The sequence below is a fragment of the Rhinopithecus bieti genome, unplaced genomic scaffold (assembly GCF_001698545.2).
Source record: "Rhinopithecus bieti isolate Rb0 unplaced genomic scaffold, ASM169854v2 scaffold_21621, whole genome shotgun sequence".
NCBI lineage: Eukaryota > Metazoa > Chordata > Mammalia > Primates > Cercopithecidae > Rhinopithecus > Rhinopithecus bieti.
This window is the reverse complement of record NW_016810119.1, coordinates 101,024-122,677: the sequence shown is the minus strand read 5'-3', so window position 1 is coordinate 122,677 and position 21,654 is coordinate 101,024. Positions and strand designations below refer to the sequence as shown.

The 21,654-nt window shown below is 40.8% G+C and overlaps 1 protein-coding gene across 1 annotated transcript; it reads left to right on the top strand.

The window, feature by feature from the left end:
* The first annotated feature begins 16,674 nt into the window (after nt 1-16,674).
* On the top strand, nt 16,675-17,644 carry LOC108541752 (olfactory receptor 9A2). The gene has a single exon (XM_017891378.1). It carries the CDS (start codon nt 16,823-16,825, stop codon nt 17,642-17,644), a length of 822 nt encoding a protein of 273 aa, XP_017746867.1. The 5' UTR covers nt 16,675-16,822.
* The last annotated feature ends 4,010 nt before the right edge of the window (nt 17,645-21,654 follow it).

Here is a 21,654-nt window from a genome sequence, read left to right as displayed (position 1 = left end):
TCCATTAATTCAAGAGTGGTCGAGTGATTTGCTTCAGCCAGTGAGATGTGGGTAGAAGTAATGAGAGTCACTTCATAGCAGGAGCTTTAAGAGTTCGCATTTGAGTCACATTCTCTCTTTCCCCACATTTGAGATCATGGAAGAATGTGTTTAAAGGGAGCTTTCTACTGCTCCAGGTTCCTGCAGTATAATGATGAGCAGAGTCTACTTCCTGGCTAGTGATAGGTGCGTGGCATGAGTGAGAAACAAACCTTGTTGTTAAAAGCCATTCAAAGATTTGAGTTATTGGTGACTGCAGCGTGACCTTGCTGTAGCAGATGCTGTTAGTGTTACATTCTGATCCCTTAAGTTTCTTTTTATCGTTTCTGTGTTAACCCCTATGTACCTTTGTGGTCAGAGATAAAGAAAGGCCACAGTTCACAGGAGAGAGCCAGTGTGGACGCAAGAAACACAAAACCAGAGAGGCGAGGTGTTAGAAAAGCAGTAATGGAGAAAAAATGAGAGACAGAGAGACACAGGAGGCCCAGGAATGCAGACAGAAAGCTAGAAGGAATAAAAGGCAACCCAAGAGAGGCAGCAGAGTGACAAAGAAAAGCAGAAATTATGAGCAGAAGGAGGGAGGAAATGCAGGCAGGACACGGGACTGGGCATGGCCAGAGGCTGAGCGCAGAAGCCAGTCTAAAGCACCCCTGTGAGGCTTTCTGGATGCCCTTCTGCTGAGAACTCTCACTCGGCCACATATTTCCAACTTTCAGCAGCCGCAGCAAAGCCATTCAATTCAGGAAGCAAGGGGAGCCAGAACAGAGAGGCAATAAGATCCCTTTGTGTTGACCATCTGCTACATGTTTACAGTGGCTGAAGGCTGAAAGGGAATCAAGGTATTTAGATTCAAGCTCTGGAATCCAGGCAAGACCCATTGGATGCTGCTGCTCTGACAATCCCTGAAAGATGTGTGGTATGTGTATTGCACTGGACTTCTAGCTCTGATTCTTAAAGTGCTGTGACTATCCTAGTGGACCACCCTTCCCTGACACAACTCACTCTTGTATGGGGGCTGACAGCACGGACCTTGGACTGTCTAGGTTTATATCCTTACCCTGTGAATTGCCAGTTATATGACCTTGGGCTGATACTAATCCTCTTGGAGTGGAATTTTCCCCAGCTGTAAGGTGAAAAATAGTAGAGCGAGCGTGAGCACCAGATTGGATTATGGCTTCCACATAGGAAGAGTTCAATAACAGCAGTTTCTGCTGTGGTTATTGGCATGGAAACTTCATTCTCATCATCTCTCCTTCTAACCCAACCACCCAACCGCACTTCTTTAACGTGAAGGTGATGGGTGTGTTTGTGTGTGTGTGTGTGCGTGTGTGTGCATGTGTGTGTGTTGATGCATCTATGTATGGATGCTGGCTGCACACTTTAATTATAGTTAACTGAATGAATACCTTTTGAGATCCATAAGTAATAAATAAAATCAGAAATGAGAGCACACAAATGAAGCCCTAAGAAGACACACTTCAGCTGTCTCTCTGGAACCACAGACATTTCCTAAAACTGTATCCTGGCCACCAGCAATGACATCTAATTGCAGAAGTGGATCTATCTCCCTAAGCAGTGAGCATGCAACCCTCTCACAAATCTTAATGCCAAGTCTAAACTCATCTTGACTAATTGAAACCCAATCCTTATAACTCATTCATTCTCCAGACCCAGCCAATGCATCGTAATTCATTAAGTCCAGCATGGCGAGCTTTTCTTATTAGGTCATTCACTTTGGCAGCCTCCTGACTGTGGTACCCAGATTTTGACACAGAGACATAAGCCCCTTGGGAATAGGGCAAGCAACCCTGGCCCCGCTTTGCAAGTGACACCACAAGTTAGAATCTGTTGGCACCTTTCATTGAGTCTGTGATGCAGAGACTTACTGTTTCTCCCTATACAGCCCAGGGCAGCAGTATCCATGACTGATGTCAGGTGGAAGATAGCATGGAGATGGCAGGGAAATCCAATGAGAATGATTCTCTTGCTGTTCTTTGCTCCCAAGGATGATGGTGCTGTTCACCCACTCTGTTTTGAAACCTTCGGGGTCTTGCTGATTTTTAGAAATGAGCTGGGCCGAATGGGAAACTTTAGACTCCAGCAGGGTGCTCCTTGTGGGAACAAGGGAAAGCCAGAAGTCCTTTGGGTTGTACAACACTGATGCTTAAACTAACAATAGATACACTTGGACGGCAACAAGAGGCAGATGAGAACTGGGTCCAGCACCACAGTTGTGTGTGTGTGGTGGGGACTTCGGAGTTCAACCTGGGTTTGAAATGTAACATTTACATAGTAGTTGTTCACTACGCATTCATTAAGTAAATATAGTGCAGATAAAAATCTGGAATTTTATTCAATAAAAATATCCTCAATATTATGGGTGATAATAATGCCTCCCTCATAAGGTTATTTTCAGAATTAAATAAAACACTTTATGTAACACACTAGTACAGGTCTTCCCGGGGTATAGAAGAGCATGGTAGATGTTAGTAAGTTGACAAGAGCAAGCTAAGGTTTGTTTAGCAATGCTCTTCTCCAGCCCTTTCCTGCTGTCTGGCCTCATTATCACAGTGTTACAGGATGGAGGAGAGTCTGGAGCTTCAGGATCCCCAGCTGGGAGGTCCCCTTCCCCCTTTCTCCACTGCTCAGTCCCAAAGGGCTCTGTCTCCCTGGCACTCCAGCAACCATCCCAGACACTGACATTGTCATAAACTGCACACTTATCCTCCTGGATCCTGTTCATCATGTCCAGAGGCCCATTTGCTTATAATTATTGATAAGGACATGCCACACTCATTGCTGAGGTATTTACTCAGCATTTACTGTGTTCCAGTATGTAACTTATTCAACTTAAAGCATCTGTCTTTAATTGTAAGACTGCTGGTCTTCAGAAGTACATTTGTGAGTCTCAGAATCTCAGGGTTGGCAGGATTCTTGAAGGTCACACCAGTCAACCTACCTGGTGCTTCATTCCCTGCTGACAACAGCTGCCTGTCTCCTGTAGAAGGGTGGTCTAGTTCCTGGTCACTCATTTCAACTCAGCTAGTAAACTGCAGCATGACCTTAACAACTCATTCAATTTCTGAGTTTCAGGCTTACGATATGTAAAACGAAGTGTTGGAAAACATTATCTTTTCATTGCTGATATTCTTTGGCCCTTATTAATATCATAGTCATTCTCATGTTTTGCTTCTCCACATCCAAATATGGACACACTCTGTGCCCCAATCCAGATATTGGAGGAGGTTTTTTTTTTTTTTTTTTTTTTTTTTAGCGTGGCAGTCCTCTAAGTTTGTTTTTTGGAGGCGCGCTCTCTCTCTCCTCCCTTCCTAGTCCCCACCTTCCCTTTTGTCCTAGAAATATGTATTATATTCACAGAATATCTGGAAAAACCAACACCCTGGATCTATACCTTATGCTTCCAAAAAATAATAAATTCCAGATGGCTCAAACAGACTTAAATGTAAAAAGCAAAAAATGGGAATTTTTTTTCGTTTTTAATTTCCTTGGAGTATGAACATAGGCTTTTCTAAGGAAAACACAGATCCCAAGAGTCTAAAAGACTGTTAAGTGTAACTGCCTAAGGATGAAATATTTATGCAAGATAGAAACGAAACATCAAAACAAAACATGAAATAAAGATTTGTTTGATTTATGCAAAATGTTCTCTTACAAACCTATACATTCGTTAAAGAAAACTACAAATGATTTTTTAAACATGAAAAGAGCTCAACCTCACTCTAAAGTTAAAAGAAATGAATAAGAATTGTTTTTGAATAACGGTTATTTTTTAGAGAATGTACTGAAGATACAGCAGTTAACAGAGTGGACATGGTCTCCCCTCTATGGAGCATATTTGATGAAGACTGATGTTACCAAATGCTATAAAACCAGGTAAACATACACACACACACACACACACACACAATTACAAAATAGTGAATTGTTTTGAGCAAGAAACTACATGGTTGTCTTAGATCTGGGAGTGATCTCTGGAACAATCCTTGTAAAGGTGTGAGGGAGAAGATGTTTGGACAGACCTGTGGTGAGGTCACAACAGAGGCTTAAATCCCACGGGAAGCTCTGAACTGGGATGGTTTTCCAGAGTTGTCCTGAATTGTGCCCAGAGTTTTCCTGAATAGAAACTTGGGGCCTGGGCAGTTATACTTCTGCATCCATAGGCCGTTGGATGCAGGCTACCTTAGAGGAAAGGCTATAATCTTGGGGAAGGTGTTTCTCTTTGATTGGGGGCAATTTCGGGGTAATTAGCGTCTTGGTTCTGAATGGGAGTCCCGGCAATGCACTGCAGCATTTACTGTAATATCTGGAAAGCCCCTGGCAGGGGACCTGAACGTGGATACGTCTGTGAGGTTAGGGGAAGCATCTATAAGAGTAATCATTAACTGGTATCTGGTGCTAACTAGGTGGGAATTACAATGAGTTCTCTGAGAGATGGAGCAGCTGCACAGGAGCACAGGAGCACAAAGGGATGTCAGCATCTCTGAGCAGAGGAGTGACACAAGATGACATTAGAGACGGGTATTTCTAGAAATCATGCAGAGCCTCACAGGTCTCAGGACTTTAACCAAATGGCAGAGAGAGGTTTTAATCAGGAGAGAGACCTGATCTGGTATGTGTTTTAAAGGATCACGCAGGCTGCTGTGGGGAGAACCGAGTAGACAGAGGGAAGCGAGGGTAGATGTGAAGGTCAGTTAGGAAGCTTTGTGGCAAGTAAGTAAGGTTTGTTCCTTCTCATTTCCTCTTTTGTGGGTAAGTTCTCTGCCACTGGGGTCATAATTCTATCTATAATAACATACATTATTAATGCAATCATTTATAGTGGATAGGAATTCACCCTATCTGTTCTACTAGTTTGCCAAAATACCCTTTTCTTTCTCTGGGCCATGATGACTTCTCATACCTGTGTCCAAGTATGCTTATGTGGGAAAGTCTAACGTAGACATGGAATGGCCTTGAGCTTAAAGGATATTCAGCAAACACTTCTACTCACTTGTAAAATCATTCATCTAGGATAAGTTTATGTACTGGATCTGATGTGAACTATAATGGCCCATGATGTTATCTAGAGAGAGCTGATTCAGACAAAATTGTTAGCTTTGTGGAGGGGTTCCATCCGAAGAGTCACGAGTCGAGGGTCCTCACGGTAGACTGAGAGGCTCAGGTCACCATTAAGAAGAAGGCTTGAAAACTAGTTCCATTTCTGCCCCTTGACTTTTGCAGGGTAAAAGAGGAAGAAAAATTATATATCATGCACATCAATGCCCTGTTATTTCAGATGAGGGGTCTGATATTTCAAACCCCAGAGGGCTGAAAATTCACACCAAGTATCACACAGCTACTAAGTACGAGAAGGAATTAGCACTCAGGTTTCCTGATTCCAATTTCAATGTTTCATTCATGATCTTACATTATTTTGAAATTTTTCCACTTTCACCAAGGATGTACACTTTTACATTGTGCTCTCAATGTTATGGGCTCTACTGACAGAAAATATCTGTCTTCGTTTTTACGAAGAAAATGTTCTATTCCCCTAAGAGGTATTTGCAGAAAGTTGCTCAGAAATGTTTTGATAGAACTTAGTCAAAGAGACATCTGTTTGGGGAAAGGTCTGAAAGCTCCTTGCCACACTCAGACATCCATCAGAGCTAGATAAGCCATTTTCTCTTCCTGGTTCTTCATTTGCTCTCCCATCCTCATCTCTACCCCCACCCAAAAACCAGAATCTATTTAACTCACTTTGCCTACTTATTCTAATTGCTTTCTGACTCACTCCAATGCTATCTTTATCCTTCACCTGCCTTTACCTCATTTGTGTCCTCATCAGGCCCCCAATAACAAGCCCCATCCTCTGTCATATATTTTGGATTTATTTTTGTTTTATTTTATTTTTTAAATTTTACTTTAAGTTCTGGGATACATGTGCAGAATGTGCAGGTTTGTTACATGGGTATACATGTGCTACGGTGGTTTGCTGCACCTATCAATCTATCATCTAGGTTTTAGGCCCCACATGCATTAGGTATTTGTCCTAATGCTCTCCCTCCCCTTGTCTCCCAACCCCCGACAGGCCCTGGTGTGTGATGTTCCCCTCCCTGGGTCCATGTGTTCTCATTGTTCAACTCCCACTTATGAGTGAGAACAGGCAGTGTTTGGTTTTCTGTTCCTCTGTTAGTTTGCTGAGAATGAGAGTTTCCAGCTTCATCCATGTNTGAAATGGTATTTCATTGTGGTTTTGATTTGCATTTCTCAAATGACCAGTGATGATGAGCTTTTTTTCCACATGTTTGTTGGCCACACAAATGTCTTCTTTTGAGAAGTGTCTGTTCATATCCTTTGCCCACTTTTTGATGTGGTTGTTTTTTTCTTGTAAATTTGTTTAAGTTCCTAGTAGATTCTGAATATTAGACCTTTGTCAGATGGATAGATTGTAAAAATTTTCTCCCACTCTGTAGGTTGTTTGTTCACTCTGTTGATAGCTTCTTTTGCTGTGCAGAAGCTCTTTAGTTTGATTAGATCCCATTCATCAATTTTGGCTTTTGTTGCCATTGCTTTTTGTATTTTAGTCATAAAGACTTTGCCCATGCCTATGTCCTGAATGGTATTGCCTTTGTTTTCTTCTAGGGTTTTTATGGCTTGGGGTTTTACATTTAAGTGTTTAATCCATCTTGAGTTAATTTTTGTATACGGTATAAGGAGGGTGTCCAGTTTCTGTTTTCTGTATATGGCTAGCCAGTTTTCCCAAAACCATTTATTAAATGGGGAATCCTTTCCCCATTGCTTGTTTTTGTCAGGTTTGTCAAAGATCAGATGGCTGTGGATGTGTGGTGTTATTTCTGAGCTCTCTGTTCTGTTCCACTGGTCTATAAATATGTTTTGATATCAGTACCATGTTATTTTGGTTACTGTAGACTTGTAGTATAATTTGAAGTCAGGTAGCGTGATGCCTCCAGCTTTGCTCTTTTTGCTTGGGATTGTCTTGGCTATATGGGCTCTTTTTTGTTTCCATATGAAATTTAAAGTAGTTTTTTTCTCATTCTGCAAAAAATGTCAATGGTAGCTTGATGGGAACAGCATTGAATCTAGAAATTACTTTGGGCAGTATGGCCATTTTCACAATATTGATTCTTCCTGTCTGTGAGCATGGATTTTTTTTCCATTTGTTTGTGTCCTCTCTTACTTCCTTGAGCAGTGGTTTGTAGTTCTCCTTGAAGAGGTCCTTCACATTCCTTGTAAATTGTATTCCTAGGCATTTATTCTCTTTGTAGCAATTGTGAATGGGAATTCACTCATGATTTGGCTCTCTGCTTGACTATTGTTGGTGTATAGGAATGCTTGTGATTTCTGCACATTGATTTTGTATCCTGAGACTTTGCCGAAGTTGCTTATCGGCTTAAGGAGTTTTTGGGTTGAGACGATGGGGTTTTCCAAATATACAATCATGTCATCTGCAAACAGAGACAATTTGACTTCCTCTCTTCCTATTTGAATGCCCTCTATTTCTTTCTCTTGCCTGATTGCCCTGACCAGAACATCCAATAGGAGTGGTGAGAGAGGGCATACTTGTCTTGTGCCAGTTTTCAAAGGGAATGCTTCTAGCTTTTGCCCATTCAGTATGATATTGGCTATGGTTTTGTCATAAATAGCTCTTGTTATTTTGAGATATGTTGCATGAATACCTAGTTCATTGAGAGTTTTTAGCATGAAGCGGTGTTTAATTTTATTGAAGGGCTTTTCTGCATCTATTGAGATAATCATGTGGATTTTGTCATTGGTTCTGTTTATGTGATGGATTATGTTTATTGATTTGCATATGTTGAACCAGCCTTGCATCCCAGGGATGAAGCCATCTTGATCGTGTTGAATAAGCTTTTTCATATGCTGCTGGATTCAGTTTGCCAGTGTTTTATTGAGGATTTTCACATAGATGTTCATCAGGGATATTGGCCTGACATTTTCTTTTTTTGTTGTGTCTCTGCCAGGTTTGGGTATCAGGATGATGCTGGCCTCATAAACTGAGTTAGGGAGGAGTCCCTCTTTTTCTGTTGTTTGGAATAGTTTTGGAAGTAATGGTACCAGCTCCTCTTTGTACCTCTGGTAGAATTCAGCTGTGAATCCATCCGGTCCTGAGCATTTTTTCGTTGGTAGGCTATTAATTAGTGCCTCAATTTCAGAGCTTTTTATTGATCTATTCAAGGATTCGACTTCTTCCTGATTTAGGGAGGGTGCATGTGTCCAGGAACTTATCCATTTCTTCTATATTTTCTAGTTTATTTGTGTAGAGGTGTTTATAATATTCTCTGGTGATAGTTTGTATTTCTGTGGGATCAGTGGTGATATCTCCTTTATCATATTTTTACTGTGTCTATTTGATTCTTCTCTCTTTTCTTCTTTATTAGACTAGCTAGCAATGTATCTATTTTGTTAATTTTTACAGAAAACCAGCTCCTGGATTCACTGATTTTTGAAGGGTTTTTCGTGTCTCTGTCTCCTTCAGTTCTACTCTGATCTTAGTTATTTTAGATCATTCCAGCTTTCTGATGTGGGCACTTAGTGCTATAAATTTCCCTCTTAACACTGCTTTGGCTGTGTCCCAGAGATTCTAGTATGTTGTATCTTTGCTTTCATTGGTTTCAAATAACTTCTTTATTTCTGCCTTAATTTCATTATTTACCCAGTAGTCGTTCAGGAGCAAGTTGTTCAGTTTCCATGTAGTTGTGCGGTTTTGAGTGAGATTCTTAATCCTGACTTATAATTTGATTGCACTGTGGTTTGAGAGACAGTTTGTTATGATTTCCATTTTTTCGCATTTGCTGAAGGAGTGTTTTACTTCCAATTACGTGGTCAATTTTATAATAAGTGCTATGTGGTGCTGAGAAGAATGTATATTCTGTTGATTTGGGGTGGAGAGCTCCATAGATGTCTATTAAGTCCAGTTGGTCCAGAGCTGAGTTCAATTCTTGAATATCCTTGTTAACTTTCTGTCTCATTGATCTGTCTAATATTGACAGTGGGGTGTTAAGGTCTCCCACTATCATTCTGTGGGAGTCTAAGTCTCTTTGTAGGTCTCTTAAAAACTTGCTTTATGAATCTGGGTGCTCCTGTAGTGGGTGCATATATATTTAGGATAGTTAGCTCTTCTTTTTGCATTGATCCCTTTACCATTATGTAATGCCCTTGTCTTTCTTGATCTTTGTTGGTTTAAAGTCTGTTTTATCAGAGACTAAGATTGCAACCCCTGCTTTTTTGGCTTTCCATTTGTTTGGTAAATATTCCTCCATCCCTTTATTTTGAGCCTATGTGTGTCTTTGCACATGAGATGGATCCCCTGAATACAGCACACCAATGGGCCTTGACTCTTTATCCGGTTTGCCGCCAGTGTCTTTTAATTGGGGCATTTAGCCAATTTACATTTAAGGTTAATATCGTTATGTGTGAATTTGATCCGGTTATCATGATGCTAGCTGGTTATTTTGCAGATTAGTTGATGCCGTTTCTTCATAGTGTCATTGGTCTTTATATTTTGCTGTGTTTTTGCAGTGGCTGTTACTGATTTTGCCTTTCCATATTTAGTGCTTCCTTCAGGGGCTCTTATGAGGCAGGCCTGGTAGTGACAAAATCCCTGAGAATTTGCTTGTCTGTAAATTTTATTTCTCCTTCACTTACTTTGGCTGGATATAAAATTCTGGGTTGGGATTTCATTTCTTTAAGGATGTTGAATATTGGCCCCCAACTCTCTTCCAGCTTGTAGGGTTTCTACAGAGAGGTCTGCTGTTAGTCTGATGGGCTTTCCTTTGTAGGTAACCTGACCTTTCTCTCTGTCTGCCCTTAACATTTTTTCCTACATTTCAACCTTGGAGAATCTGACAATTATGTGTCTTGGGGTTGCTCTTCTTGGGGAGTAACTTAGTGGTGTTCTCTGTATTTCCTGAATGTGAATGTTGGCCTTTCTTGCTAGGTTGGGGAAGTTCTCCTCAATAATATCCTGAAGTGTGTTTTCCAACTTGGTTCCATTCTCCCCATCACTTTCAGATACACCAATCAATTATAGGTTTGGTCTTTTCATATAGTACCATATTTCTTGGAGGCTTTGCTCATTCATTTTCATTTTTTTCTCTAATCTTGTCTTCACACCTTATTTCAGTAAGTTGATCTTCAGTCTCTGATATACTTTCTTCTGCTTGACCGATTTGGCTATTGATACTTGTGTATGCTTCAGGAAGTTCTTGTGCTGTGTTTTTCAGCTCCATCAGGTTATCTATGTTCCTCTCTAAACTGGTTATTCTAGTTAGCAGTTCCTGTAACCTTTTATCCAGATTCTTAGCTTCCTTGCATTGGGTTAGGATATGCTGCTTTAGCTCACAAGAGTTTGTTATTGCCCCCCTTCTGAAGCCTATTTCTGACAGAGAATTTCTCATTCTCTGTCCAGTTTTGCGCCCTTGCTGGAGAGGAGCTGCAATCATTTGGAGGAGAAGAGGCATTCTGTGTTTTAGAATTTTCAGCATTTTTGCGCTGGTTTTTCCTCACCTTTGTGGATTTATCTGCCTTTGATCTTTGAGGCTGATGACCTTTGGATGGGGTTTCTGCATGGGGGTCCTTTATGTTGATGTTGATGTTGTTGCTGTTTGTTAGTTTTTCTTCTAATAGGCCTCTCTTCTGCAGGTCTGCTGCAGTTTGCTGGAGGTCCACTCCAGACCCCGTTCACCTGGGTATCACCAGTGGAGGCTGCAGAACAGCAAATATTGCTACCTGCTCCTTCCTCTAGAAGTTTCATCCCAGAGGGGCACTGGCCTGATGCCAGCCAGAGCTCTCCTGTATGAGGTGTCTGTCAACCCCTGTTGGGAGGTCTCTCCCAGTCAGGAGGCATGGGGTCAGGGACTCACTCGAGGAGGCAGTCTGTCCCTTAGCAGAACTAGTGTGCTGTGCTGGGAGAATTCCTCTTGTTAGGATCAGCTGTTGTCTTCAGAGCCAGCAGGCAGGAAAGATTAAATCCTCTGAAGCTGCGCCCACAGCTGCCCCTTCCCCCAGGTGCTCTGTCCCAGGGAGATGGGAGTTTTGTCTGTAAGCCCCTGACTGGGGCTGTTACCTTTCTTTCAAAGATGCGCTGTCTAGTGAGGAGGAATCTAGAGAAGCAGTCTGGCCACAGCTGCTTTGCCACACTGTGGTGAGTTCCATCCAGTCCAGACCTCCCTGCCACCTTAGCGCTGTCAGGGGAAAACTCCCTAGTAAAGCCTCAGTAATGGTGGACGCCCCTACCCCAACCAAGCTGGATCATCCCAGGTCAACTTCAGGCTGCTGTGCTGGCAGCGAGAATTTCAAGCCAGTGGTTCTTAGCTTGCTGGGCTCTGTGAGAGTGGGACACACTGAGTGAGACCACTTGGCTCCCTGGCCTCAGCCCCCTTTCCAGGGCAGTGAACGGTTCTGTCTTGCTGGGGTTCCAGGCACCATTGGGATACGAAATAGACTCCTACAGCTAGCTAGGTGTCTGCCCAAACAGCCGCCCAGTTTTGTGCTTGAAACCCAGGGCCCTGGTGGTGTAGCCCCCTTATCTGCAGATTGTAAAAACTGTGGGGAAAGTGTAGTAATCCAGCTGGGTAGCACAGTCCCTCATGGCTTCCCTTGGCTGTGGAGAGGGAGGTCCCCTAGCACCTTGCACTTCCCAGGTGAGGCAAAAGCCCCACCCTGCTTTGGTTCACCTTCCATGGGCTGCACCCACTGCCTAACCAGTCCCAATGAGATGAACTGGGTTCCTCAGTTGGAAATGCAGAAATCACCTGCCTTCTGTGTTGGTCTCACTGGGAGCTGCAGACGGGAGCTTTTCTTATTCAACCATCTTGGCCCCTTCTTTGGATTTATTTTTTACAAAATGTTTTCAACTGTATTAAGATTACATTTTGTACAACATCTGTGGCCATTTATTTTATTTTTAAAGTTTTAATGGTACATAATAATTGTACATATGTCAGGGATACATGTGATATTTTGATATGTGTATACTATGTGTGGTGACCAAATCAGGGTAAGTGGCATATTTACTACCTCATACATTCATCATTTCTTTGTGTTGGGGACATTCAAATTCCTCTCTTCTAGCTATTTTGAAATACACAATAGATAGTCATTAAACTTATCACCCTACTATGCCATAGAACATTGGAATTTATTTCTCCAATTTAACTGAAATTTTGTAACCACTAACCAAACTCTGACTGTCTTCCCCTATACCCTTTCTAGCTTCTGTTAAGCATTATTGTATTCTGTACTTCTATGAGATCAACTGTTTTAGTTTCCACATGTGAGTGAGAACATGTTGTATTTGTCTTTATGTGCCTGGCTTATCTCACTTAATGTAATGTCCTCCAGTTTTATCCATTTTGCCACAAATGACAAGATTTCATTCCTTTTAATGAATGAATTCGATTCCATTGTATATTTACACCACATTTTCTGTGTTCATTCATCCATTGATGGATACTCAAGTTGATTCTATATCCATATTTGTTTTTGAGTCGGTTTTGGTCATTTTATCTTTCAAAATTTTCCATTGCGTCAGGCTTGTTAATTGATTTCCCTTTTAAGGTGTCTTGTTTTTATTCTCTTCAACTTAAAATTAAAATTTTAATTATGCCTTGGCTTATAACAGGTCAGGAAAACAAGACCCCTTCTATTATACAGACTTAGTAATTGTGTGAATCAATACAAAATGTTTGGAGTGTAATTTGGTGCCAAGTAATAACTTGTATAAAAAAGAAAAAAGTAATAACTTCAATACATCTGCATTTGACCCAGACATTCCAACTCTAAGGATCTTTTTTTTTTTCAGAAATATAATTGTTTGTATACTTACAAATATCCAAGAATATTTATAGCATCATTTTTTCATAATTAAAAATGGAAACAACAATAAAATTAATAAACAGCTATCTAATAAAGAATAGGACATCCACATAATGGAATCCTATGTAAAAAAAAAAGAGGTAGAGTAATATGTGCTGATATGGAAAGATATATTTTATATGTTGTTAAATGAGAAAGAAAAGGTTGCAAACAGATTTTCACAGCCTCTACAAAAAAGAATATGGAGATACACGTTTGGAAACTTTCTCTAAAATTATATGGCAAGTAGTTGGGCTTGGGCAATTTAAGGAATTGGAAGAAAGATTAATCCCAATTTATACGCTTAGGCACCAATTGAAATTCTCAGATTTCACAGGTGTACTTTAAATACTTAAAATGAGAACCAAAATGCAGACAAATGTTTTATAATTCCTACTTTTCCTGTCTTACTCCAGCATTAGACAGATTTCCAATTTACATTTTGTCAGTTCCTCCAGGTTGCAAACATAACTGTGTACATACACTATCCTTATGCTCTCTCTACTTTACAGTGGTCCAACTGGTAATCAGTGACATGCCATGGGAAAGAAAAGTCTGGAAGAATCTTGCTGGAATGCATACAGATGCACATATATTCAGAGGAGTGAAAGCCTGAGACAATAGAACAGAATAGAATTCGATTTAGGGGTAGGACCTCTTACAGTATTCTGTAGGATCCACAGGACTAAATGCAGGAGCCTTTTTAAAATGAATGAAGGAGTCATCAGGCTTTTAGAAGATTTTGGTGAAGTTAAGTCTTTGACCAAGACCAATAAGCAGACTTTTGAGGATATTGGTGCATGTTTTAGAGGCCAATTGTGGTGTCTCCTATTGGGGGAAGAGGGTTGATTTAGGCTCCGAATAACCAGAGAAACGTGAGAAAAATCTAAGATAAAGGGCAGAGGGAGTTGACTATTTAGCATCTGAGACATCTGGAAACCTAAACCTGAGGCTTTGCAGGAAGGCAGTCCCAGTATTAAGAAGTCCCTGATTGGTAAGATTTCAGGTTTTCCAGCCAAACAAAAACTATCAAACGTTCTAAAACTTCATTGGTCAAAAATGGGAATGACTTAAAGTTTGTTCTGCTCCCACTAGACTCATTTCCTGGGGACTCCCTGAACATGGGCTAATTAAGAAGTGATAACTCGGTGACTAAGTACCCTTGGGAAGAAAGGAAGTGGAGGGGAGGGGAGAGAGAGAGGACCCTCAACTTTGCACAGCACTTATTTCTGGGCTTTTTTCTAAGCTCCCCTGCGAGGACAGTTTCCTTCTTCACCATGAGTGGGGATGGCAGCAACTTGCTCTGGCCCATGTGCATGGCCTAGCACTAGCAGGACAGGAGGGAGACTCAGCAGAGCCCTAGAGAACACCAGAAGGGGTGGCCAAGCCCCTCCATAGAGGTGAGTGTCTTTCCAAGGGGTCTCCTCTATGAAGGAGAGGGTAAGAGCAGTTTAGGGTGGGATGTTCTGGGCCTGCCAACCTTCTAGAACAAAGTCACCCAGATCTTGAAGTGTGGGCAGTACAGTGTATAGGCTCATCTCCAGATCTTTCCTGCATAGCAGAGAGCACTTCCGGCCCCTCTCGGACCCAATGCTAGAGACAGTCACAGCTCCCTGACAGTCGGTGTCCTTCTCACTCATGTTTCTTTGTCTCGTGCTGGTTATGCAGAGGTTGTGGAAAAGCAGAACACTGAGCTTTCCCATCAATTCTGTCCCTGAAGCTTTTTTAACCATTAGTAAAACAGTGACATAGACAGGGAGGGGGTTACCTAAGCAAAGGAAGGGCAGGAGGGAAAATGGTAATGTAAGGCAGGAAGGAAAACCAACCAGAGTAGGATTGAAGGGATGTGGCCCAACCTGCCCTGGCCAGAACAAGTATTATTTAATCATATATTATCCATCCATCCATCCATACCTCATCTAGCGAAATTTGTCAGCACTACTTATTTTACATATATGATATATATATCTTATGTATTTAAATATCTTATAAATAAAATATATGTACTATGCTTATTTATAAGATATATTCATGTATCTTATTTATATATCTTATATAAATAAGCATACAAATAAAAAATATAGGGTCTGTAGTTAGCTGTGTGAGTGCATGAAATCTGCAGACCTACAGTTCAAATCTTGACTCACATAAGATTTAGTTTGGGGGCTACGTACCTTGCCTGATGGAATTAAAAATGCCATAATTAATATATAAGATATATCTGTGATATATTTATTTCAGATACCATTATATCTCTTAAACTATATAATTTAATTCTTATATATCTATTAATTATATCTATAGCTATATTCGCCTATATATAATCGTATATAGCATCGTATATATATATAATATAGGTAATCTATATCTGTATATCTATCTCTAATATATATCTCTCTATACATATCTCTATATCTATATAAAAGATATAGAGATCTTTATATATAAAAGATACAGAGATGCATATAAAAGATATAGAGATATATATGTATCTCTCTATATCTATATAAAAGATATAGAGAGATACATATAATATATCTTTATATATATCTTTTATATAGATATAGAGAGATACATATAATATACAACTGTTTAATTTTTGTATGTAAGTTTTATGTGCCAGCTTCAGAATACAACAGTGAAGATATGTCCTAGCCCTCATGGAGTTTATATTTTAGTGTCGTAGATAAATAATAAATAAACTTAAATTTCCTCTCCCTCTTTCTTGCTTAATTTTTTTCCCTGTGGCATGATAAATAAACTAAACTATTACATATTTTACTTATGTGTCTTGTGTGGGGTCTAGCCCCCACCTCTTCCTTGATTATAAACTCCACAAGGCATGGAATTTTCTTTGTCCTGTTCATGACTACATTTGTTTATTGTTAAATGAAGGAGTGAATAATTAGACATAATACAAGGTAATAACAACCGTTATGAAAAAAACGGAAGTCCAAAATGAGTGTGTCTTTTCTGTTTTTGGCAGAGTGATTAGAAAAAGTCTTTGGAAGGGGTGACATTTGAATAATGGGATGAAGCAACAGGCAGAGAGCCAGGCATCCTTAACAGCTGGCGGTCCCAGATCTATTCCTTATCTGTGCCAGGTGCCATCTTTCCTTCCTCCCACAACTTTGGAAGGAAAATGGAATTAGAGAAGAATGGATCTGTTCTGGGAAATTATTCCAAGCTCCAGAGTTCTCATTTAGAGATCTTGCTGCTCTGTAAAATGGAGATTTTAAAATCTGGAACAGCAGAGATGTTGGTCTTACATCCTCTGCCTCCTTTCTGCGGGCCCCAAAAGTGGGTCTATGCATTACCGTTACAGATGAGAGCTGGGGTTTAAAGCTCTCATCCTTTGAACATCATATAAAATGCCTTTATGTCGTCTGGCACAGTTAACCTAAGAGAAAGTAGGACAGCTCTAGGACTGGAGGGACCTGATTGACTCACCTTCAAAAAGGGCCATTTAAAAGGTTTTAGCCTCTGCCCTCTGAGAGAAGGTACATCTTTCCATGGGGAAAAAGGCAAGGAAGGTATTTCACCACCAGTAGAAAAGATGTCTTCCCCATTCCAGGGGGCTGCTTATACAGGGAAATGAGAGCCTCACTTGTAGACTTGGGTGACAACATGTACCTCAAGCTATGTATGTGCCGAACACAGTAGCAGGGACATGTCACCTGATTCCAGGTTGGAAGTAGTTTCTTATCCTAATCTGTCTTCCTTCTCTCTTGAGAGCAGGACCATGTGGAGCAATGCCACCTCTCTTTTAATCTCTGTGCTTCAAAAGAAGCAGAATGAAGGACTAAATGATGGACAGCCACTCTAGTGCCAGGAATTCCACCTTCTAGGCTTCCCTGGGTCCCAAGGACTACACCACATTCTTTTTGCTATGTTCTTTTTCTTCTATTTAGTGACATTAATGGGAAACGTGGTCATCATCGTGATTATCTGTGTGGAGAAATGTCTGCAGTCCCCCATATATTTCTTCCTCGGCCACCTCTCTGCCCTGGAGATCCTGGTCACAACCATAATCATCCCCATGATGCTTTGGGGATTGCTGCTCCCTGAGATGCAGACAGTATCTTTGTCTACATGTATTGCTCAACTTTTCCTCTGCCTTGCTGTAGGGACCACAGAGTTTGTATTACTTGGAGTGATGGCTGTGGACCGTTACGTGGCTGTGTGTAATCCTTTAAGATACAACATCATTATGAACAGCAGTACCTGTATTTGGGTGGTAATAGTGTCATGGGTATTTGGATTTCTTTCTGAAATCTGGCTGGTCTATGCCACATTTCAGTTTACCTTCTGCAAATCAAATTCGTTAGACCATTTTTACTGTGACCGAGGGCAATTGCTCAAACTGTCCTGTGACAACACTCTTTTCACAGAGTTTATCCTTTTCTTAATGGCTATTTTTAATCTCATTGGTTCGTCAATCCCTACAATTGTCTCCTATACCTACATCATCTCCACCATCCTCAAGATCCCGTCAGCCTCTGGCTGGAGGAAAGCCTTCTCCACTTGTGCCTCCCTCTTCACCTGTGTTATAATCGGCTATAGCAGCTGCTTGTTTCTCTATGTGAAACCCAAGCAAACACAGGGACTCGAGTACAATAAGGTATTTCCCCTGTTGGTTTCTGTGTTAACCCCCTTCCTGAACCCTTTCCTCTTTACTCTTTGGAATGACAAAGTCAAAGAGGCCCTCTGAGATGGAGTGAAATGCTGCTGTTAACTCCTCAAAGATTAGCTGTTCTCTAAGTCAGTTTTAGGTGGTACAAACCTTACGGTTAATTATTAAGTCACCTAGAAAATTCTAACTCCTCTTTTCTCTTATCATCATTACAAAAGTCAAAGAGTGTGTACAATTTGCCATCACACCATGGAAGTAGATTAGGCTGGTAATAATGAAGTCCATTGTCTGCCCGGGAGAATCTCATAGCCTTAGTTCCTGCCTGTTTCCACTGTTGAACATATTCTTGTGATTTGGGAGGGACTAGAGAAAGGAAATGCAGACATTTTTGTAAGAGTTCTATTAGCCCAATTCATTTCCTTATAGTCCATCTCTGAAAATGTATTTTCTGGGGAAGGGAGGAAGTGTGGAGGGAGGTGGACTGAGAGAGGTGTCCTAATCAGAGTACAAAGGTATAGATGCTCACTTTGGTCCTTCATCAACTGTTGCTATGTTCTTTTTTTTGCTATGTTCTTTTTCTTCTATTTAGTGACATTAATGGGAAACGTGGTCATCACGTCACATCATAGGAAGGAATATAGTCCTTCCCTATATTTTTGTGCAATTTTTTGACAAAATGGCTACATGCATTTTAGGTATTCTAAGGCTTTTTCTCTCTGCCCCATTGATACTGGAAAGGAAGTGTAACGCTGTTTATGTTTTGTCACAGAACCGGTCTAGAGTGGTGATATGAGGATTGGAATGCTTCTCATTCAGCAGATATTTGTGGTGTAAAGAAGATAAAAATATTTGAGGATAAAATGGGGAAAAGTTATTTTGCTAAGCTTCAGCATATTCCTTTCACTGACCTTCTTTGTGGTGAGTAGAGGGACAGGGGCAAATAAGAACTAAATGACTAATTCTAGAGAGCATCCTGTATCTTATGGCTGTTTAAAACAACGATGTCTGTTCAGACTGTATCCAGATCTAGTCTTCAAACTTTATAATGTCTTTTGATTCTCCATCTCTCAAATCCAACCGTCTCAGCACCATCATGTATATCTTCTCTGTGGGCAGAATTTTTTAAAAATAAGAGACTACTCTTTTGACTCCCAGCTAGCTTTCTAGCAATTCCAGGGATTGGCTGTTTGGTAATATAACTGTTGGAATTTCACATAATATTGGAAGAAGTCCTTAAAAGGAAGAAGTTCACCTAAACAACAACAATCAGCAGATTCTACCAGCCCTAAAGTAAGTGAGAAAATTGAGCTGTTCAGCAGTGGGATGATGAGGCTACTGAGAATTTTAAAGAGAAATTTGTGAAGATGCCGTGTTGTCTTGTCCTGTGAGGAGTGAAAACCATCATGTATGTTTGGGTAGTTTGCATTGCATTAAAGTACCAGACAAGGTGGGGAATGAGCTTTAAATTCAGCCAACCCATGCTCTGCAAGCCAACCAGTGGGCTCTGGTGGGACGGCATTGGCTGGAGAAAGGGGAGACTTTTGCTTAAACAAAGGCGCCCATGGTTTCCAAGCCCAGTAAATGAAGATCTGTTCTGGACCAGAAAGAATACCTTTTTTCTAATGCATTAATCCAGAGAAGTATCCTTTAAGGGATGAGACAATAGAAGCTCCGAGAATTTAAATAACTTGCCGAAGTTTACTTAGCCATTTTATGTTTTTATGGAAAAACATAAAACTCTGAGAATACTAAGTGTTGATCTGAATGCTGGCAAATAGGGTTTTTTAAAAATCAACTTCTGGTAGAAATATAAGATATAAGATCCAAATAATTAGATAGTAGATGTCTATAATTAAGTTATAGTACAGTCATAATTAGATAGTGGTAGTCCATTTTGCATTGCTATAACAGAATGTGAATGATACCAGCCTGGATTACTTACAAAGAAAATAAACGTATTTGGCTTATGATTCTGGACACTGAGAATTTGTTTGGCTTATGATTCAAGAGCATAACACCGGCATCTGGCAAGGGCCTTTGTGCTGTGTCATCCTATGCCAGAGGTGGAAGGGCAAGAGAGGGCCAGAGTGAGAGAGCAAGAGAGGGCCAAACCCACTTTCATAACAAATCCACTCTCAGAATAACAAACTCACTCCTGTGAAAACAGCACTAATTCATTCATGAGGGGATATCCCTCATGACTTAATCACCTCTTAAAGGTCTTACCTCTCAACAATGTCACAATGGTAATTAAATATCAACATGAGTTTTGGAGGGGACATTCATATCATAGCACTTCACCCCTCGTTCCCCAAAAGTAGCGTCCTTCTCACATACAAAATACATTCGTCCCTTCCCCATAGCTGCTAAATGTCTTAACTGATTCCAGCATCAACTCAAAAGTCCAAAGTCAAATGTCTCATCTAAGTCAGACACGGGCGAGACTCAAGGCACGATTTATCCCAAGGAAAATTCCTCTTCATCTGTGAGCTTGTGAATTAATGTTACGTCTTTCCAAAATATGATGTTAGACAGGCATAGAATAGACATTTCCATTCCAAAAGAAAGAAATAGGCAAGAAAAAAGAGATGACTGGTCCCAAGTAAGTCTAAAACCCAATAGGAAAAACAACATTAAGTCTTTAAGCTGGAAAATAATCTCCTTTGACTGCATGTCCCACATCCTGGGCATGCTGGGGTTGGGGTTGAGCCCTCAAGCCTTTGCTGTGGTCAGTCTTCTCAGCAGCTCTCACAGGTTAGAGACTAGGGCCTGCAGTTCTCCCAAGCTGGCACTGCACACTAGTAGCTCTGCAGTTCTTGAGTGTCAGGCAGTTCTGCTCCCATGGCTTCACTAGGCATCCCCTGGTGAAGACTCTCTGTGGTGACTTTGCTCCTGCAGCAGGTTTCTGCCTGAGCCCACAGACTTCACGTGGCATCCTTTGAAATCTAGGCGGAGGAAGTCATGCCTCCATAGCTCTTGCATTGTGCATGCCTGTAGAAATAACACCAAATGGATGCCACCAAAGTCTGCCATTTGTACCTGCCTTTCAGAGTGGTAGGTCAAACCACACCTGGCGTTACTTCAACCACACCAGGAGCAGCCAAAGAACACTGTCCTGGAATGCAGGGAGCAGCAACTCCAGGTGGCCTGTGAAGCGTACTCTGTGCCCATTCCCCAAAGCCATTCTGCCCTCCTAGATCTCTAGGCCTGTAATGGGATGAGCAGCCTCAAAGATCTCTGAAATGCCCATTGTCTTGGTGAGCCCTTTTATTTATACTAATTTCATTAGCAAATGGTCACTTGATCACACCCTTGGTCTGTTCTCTTAAACACATTTTTTCATTCTTTATGTGGGCAGGCTGAAAATTTTCAGAATCTTTTCATTCTGTTTTTATTTTTTAAGTTATAGATTTCACCTTTAAGTTATTTCTTTTCTCTTACATTTTACTGTATATGGTTAAAAGTAGCCATGCAGATCCTTCAATATTTTGCTTAGAAATTTCTTCGACCAGATAGTCTCATTAATCACTCTTAAATTCTGCCTTCCATAAAACCCATGGGCATGGACACCGATACAATTTTAATCTGTGTCCCTGCCCAAACCTTATGTCGAATTGTAATCCCCAATGTTGGAGATGGGACCTGGTGGGAAGTGATTGAATCATGGGGGCAAATTTCTCATGAATAGTTTAGCACCATTCCCCTTGACATTGTCCTTGTGATAGATCGTGAGTGAGTTCTCATGACACCTGGCCATTTAAAAGTGTGTAGCACCTCCCTTCTCTCTCTTGCTCTTGCCCCTGCCATGTAAGATGCCTGCTTCCCCTTTGCCTTCAGCCATGATTAGAAGCTTCTAGAAACCTTCTGAAAAGCAGAAGCCACTGTGCTTCTTGTACAGCCTATAGAATCATGAGCCAATTAAAACTCTTTGTTTTGATACATGTCTCAGGTATTTCTTTATAGCAATGTGAGAACAGACTAACACAGGCACAATTCAGTTAAGTTCCTTGCCACCTCATAAAAAGAATGGCCTTAAAAAAAAAAAAAAAAAAGGATGGACATTCCTCTTTTCTGACTCAGCTTTCATC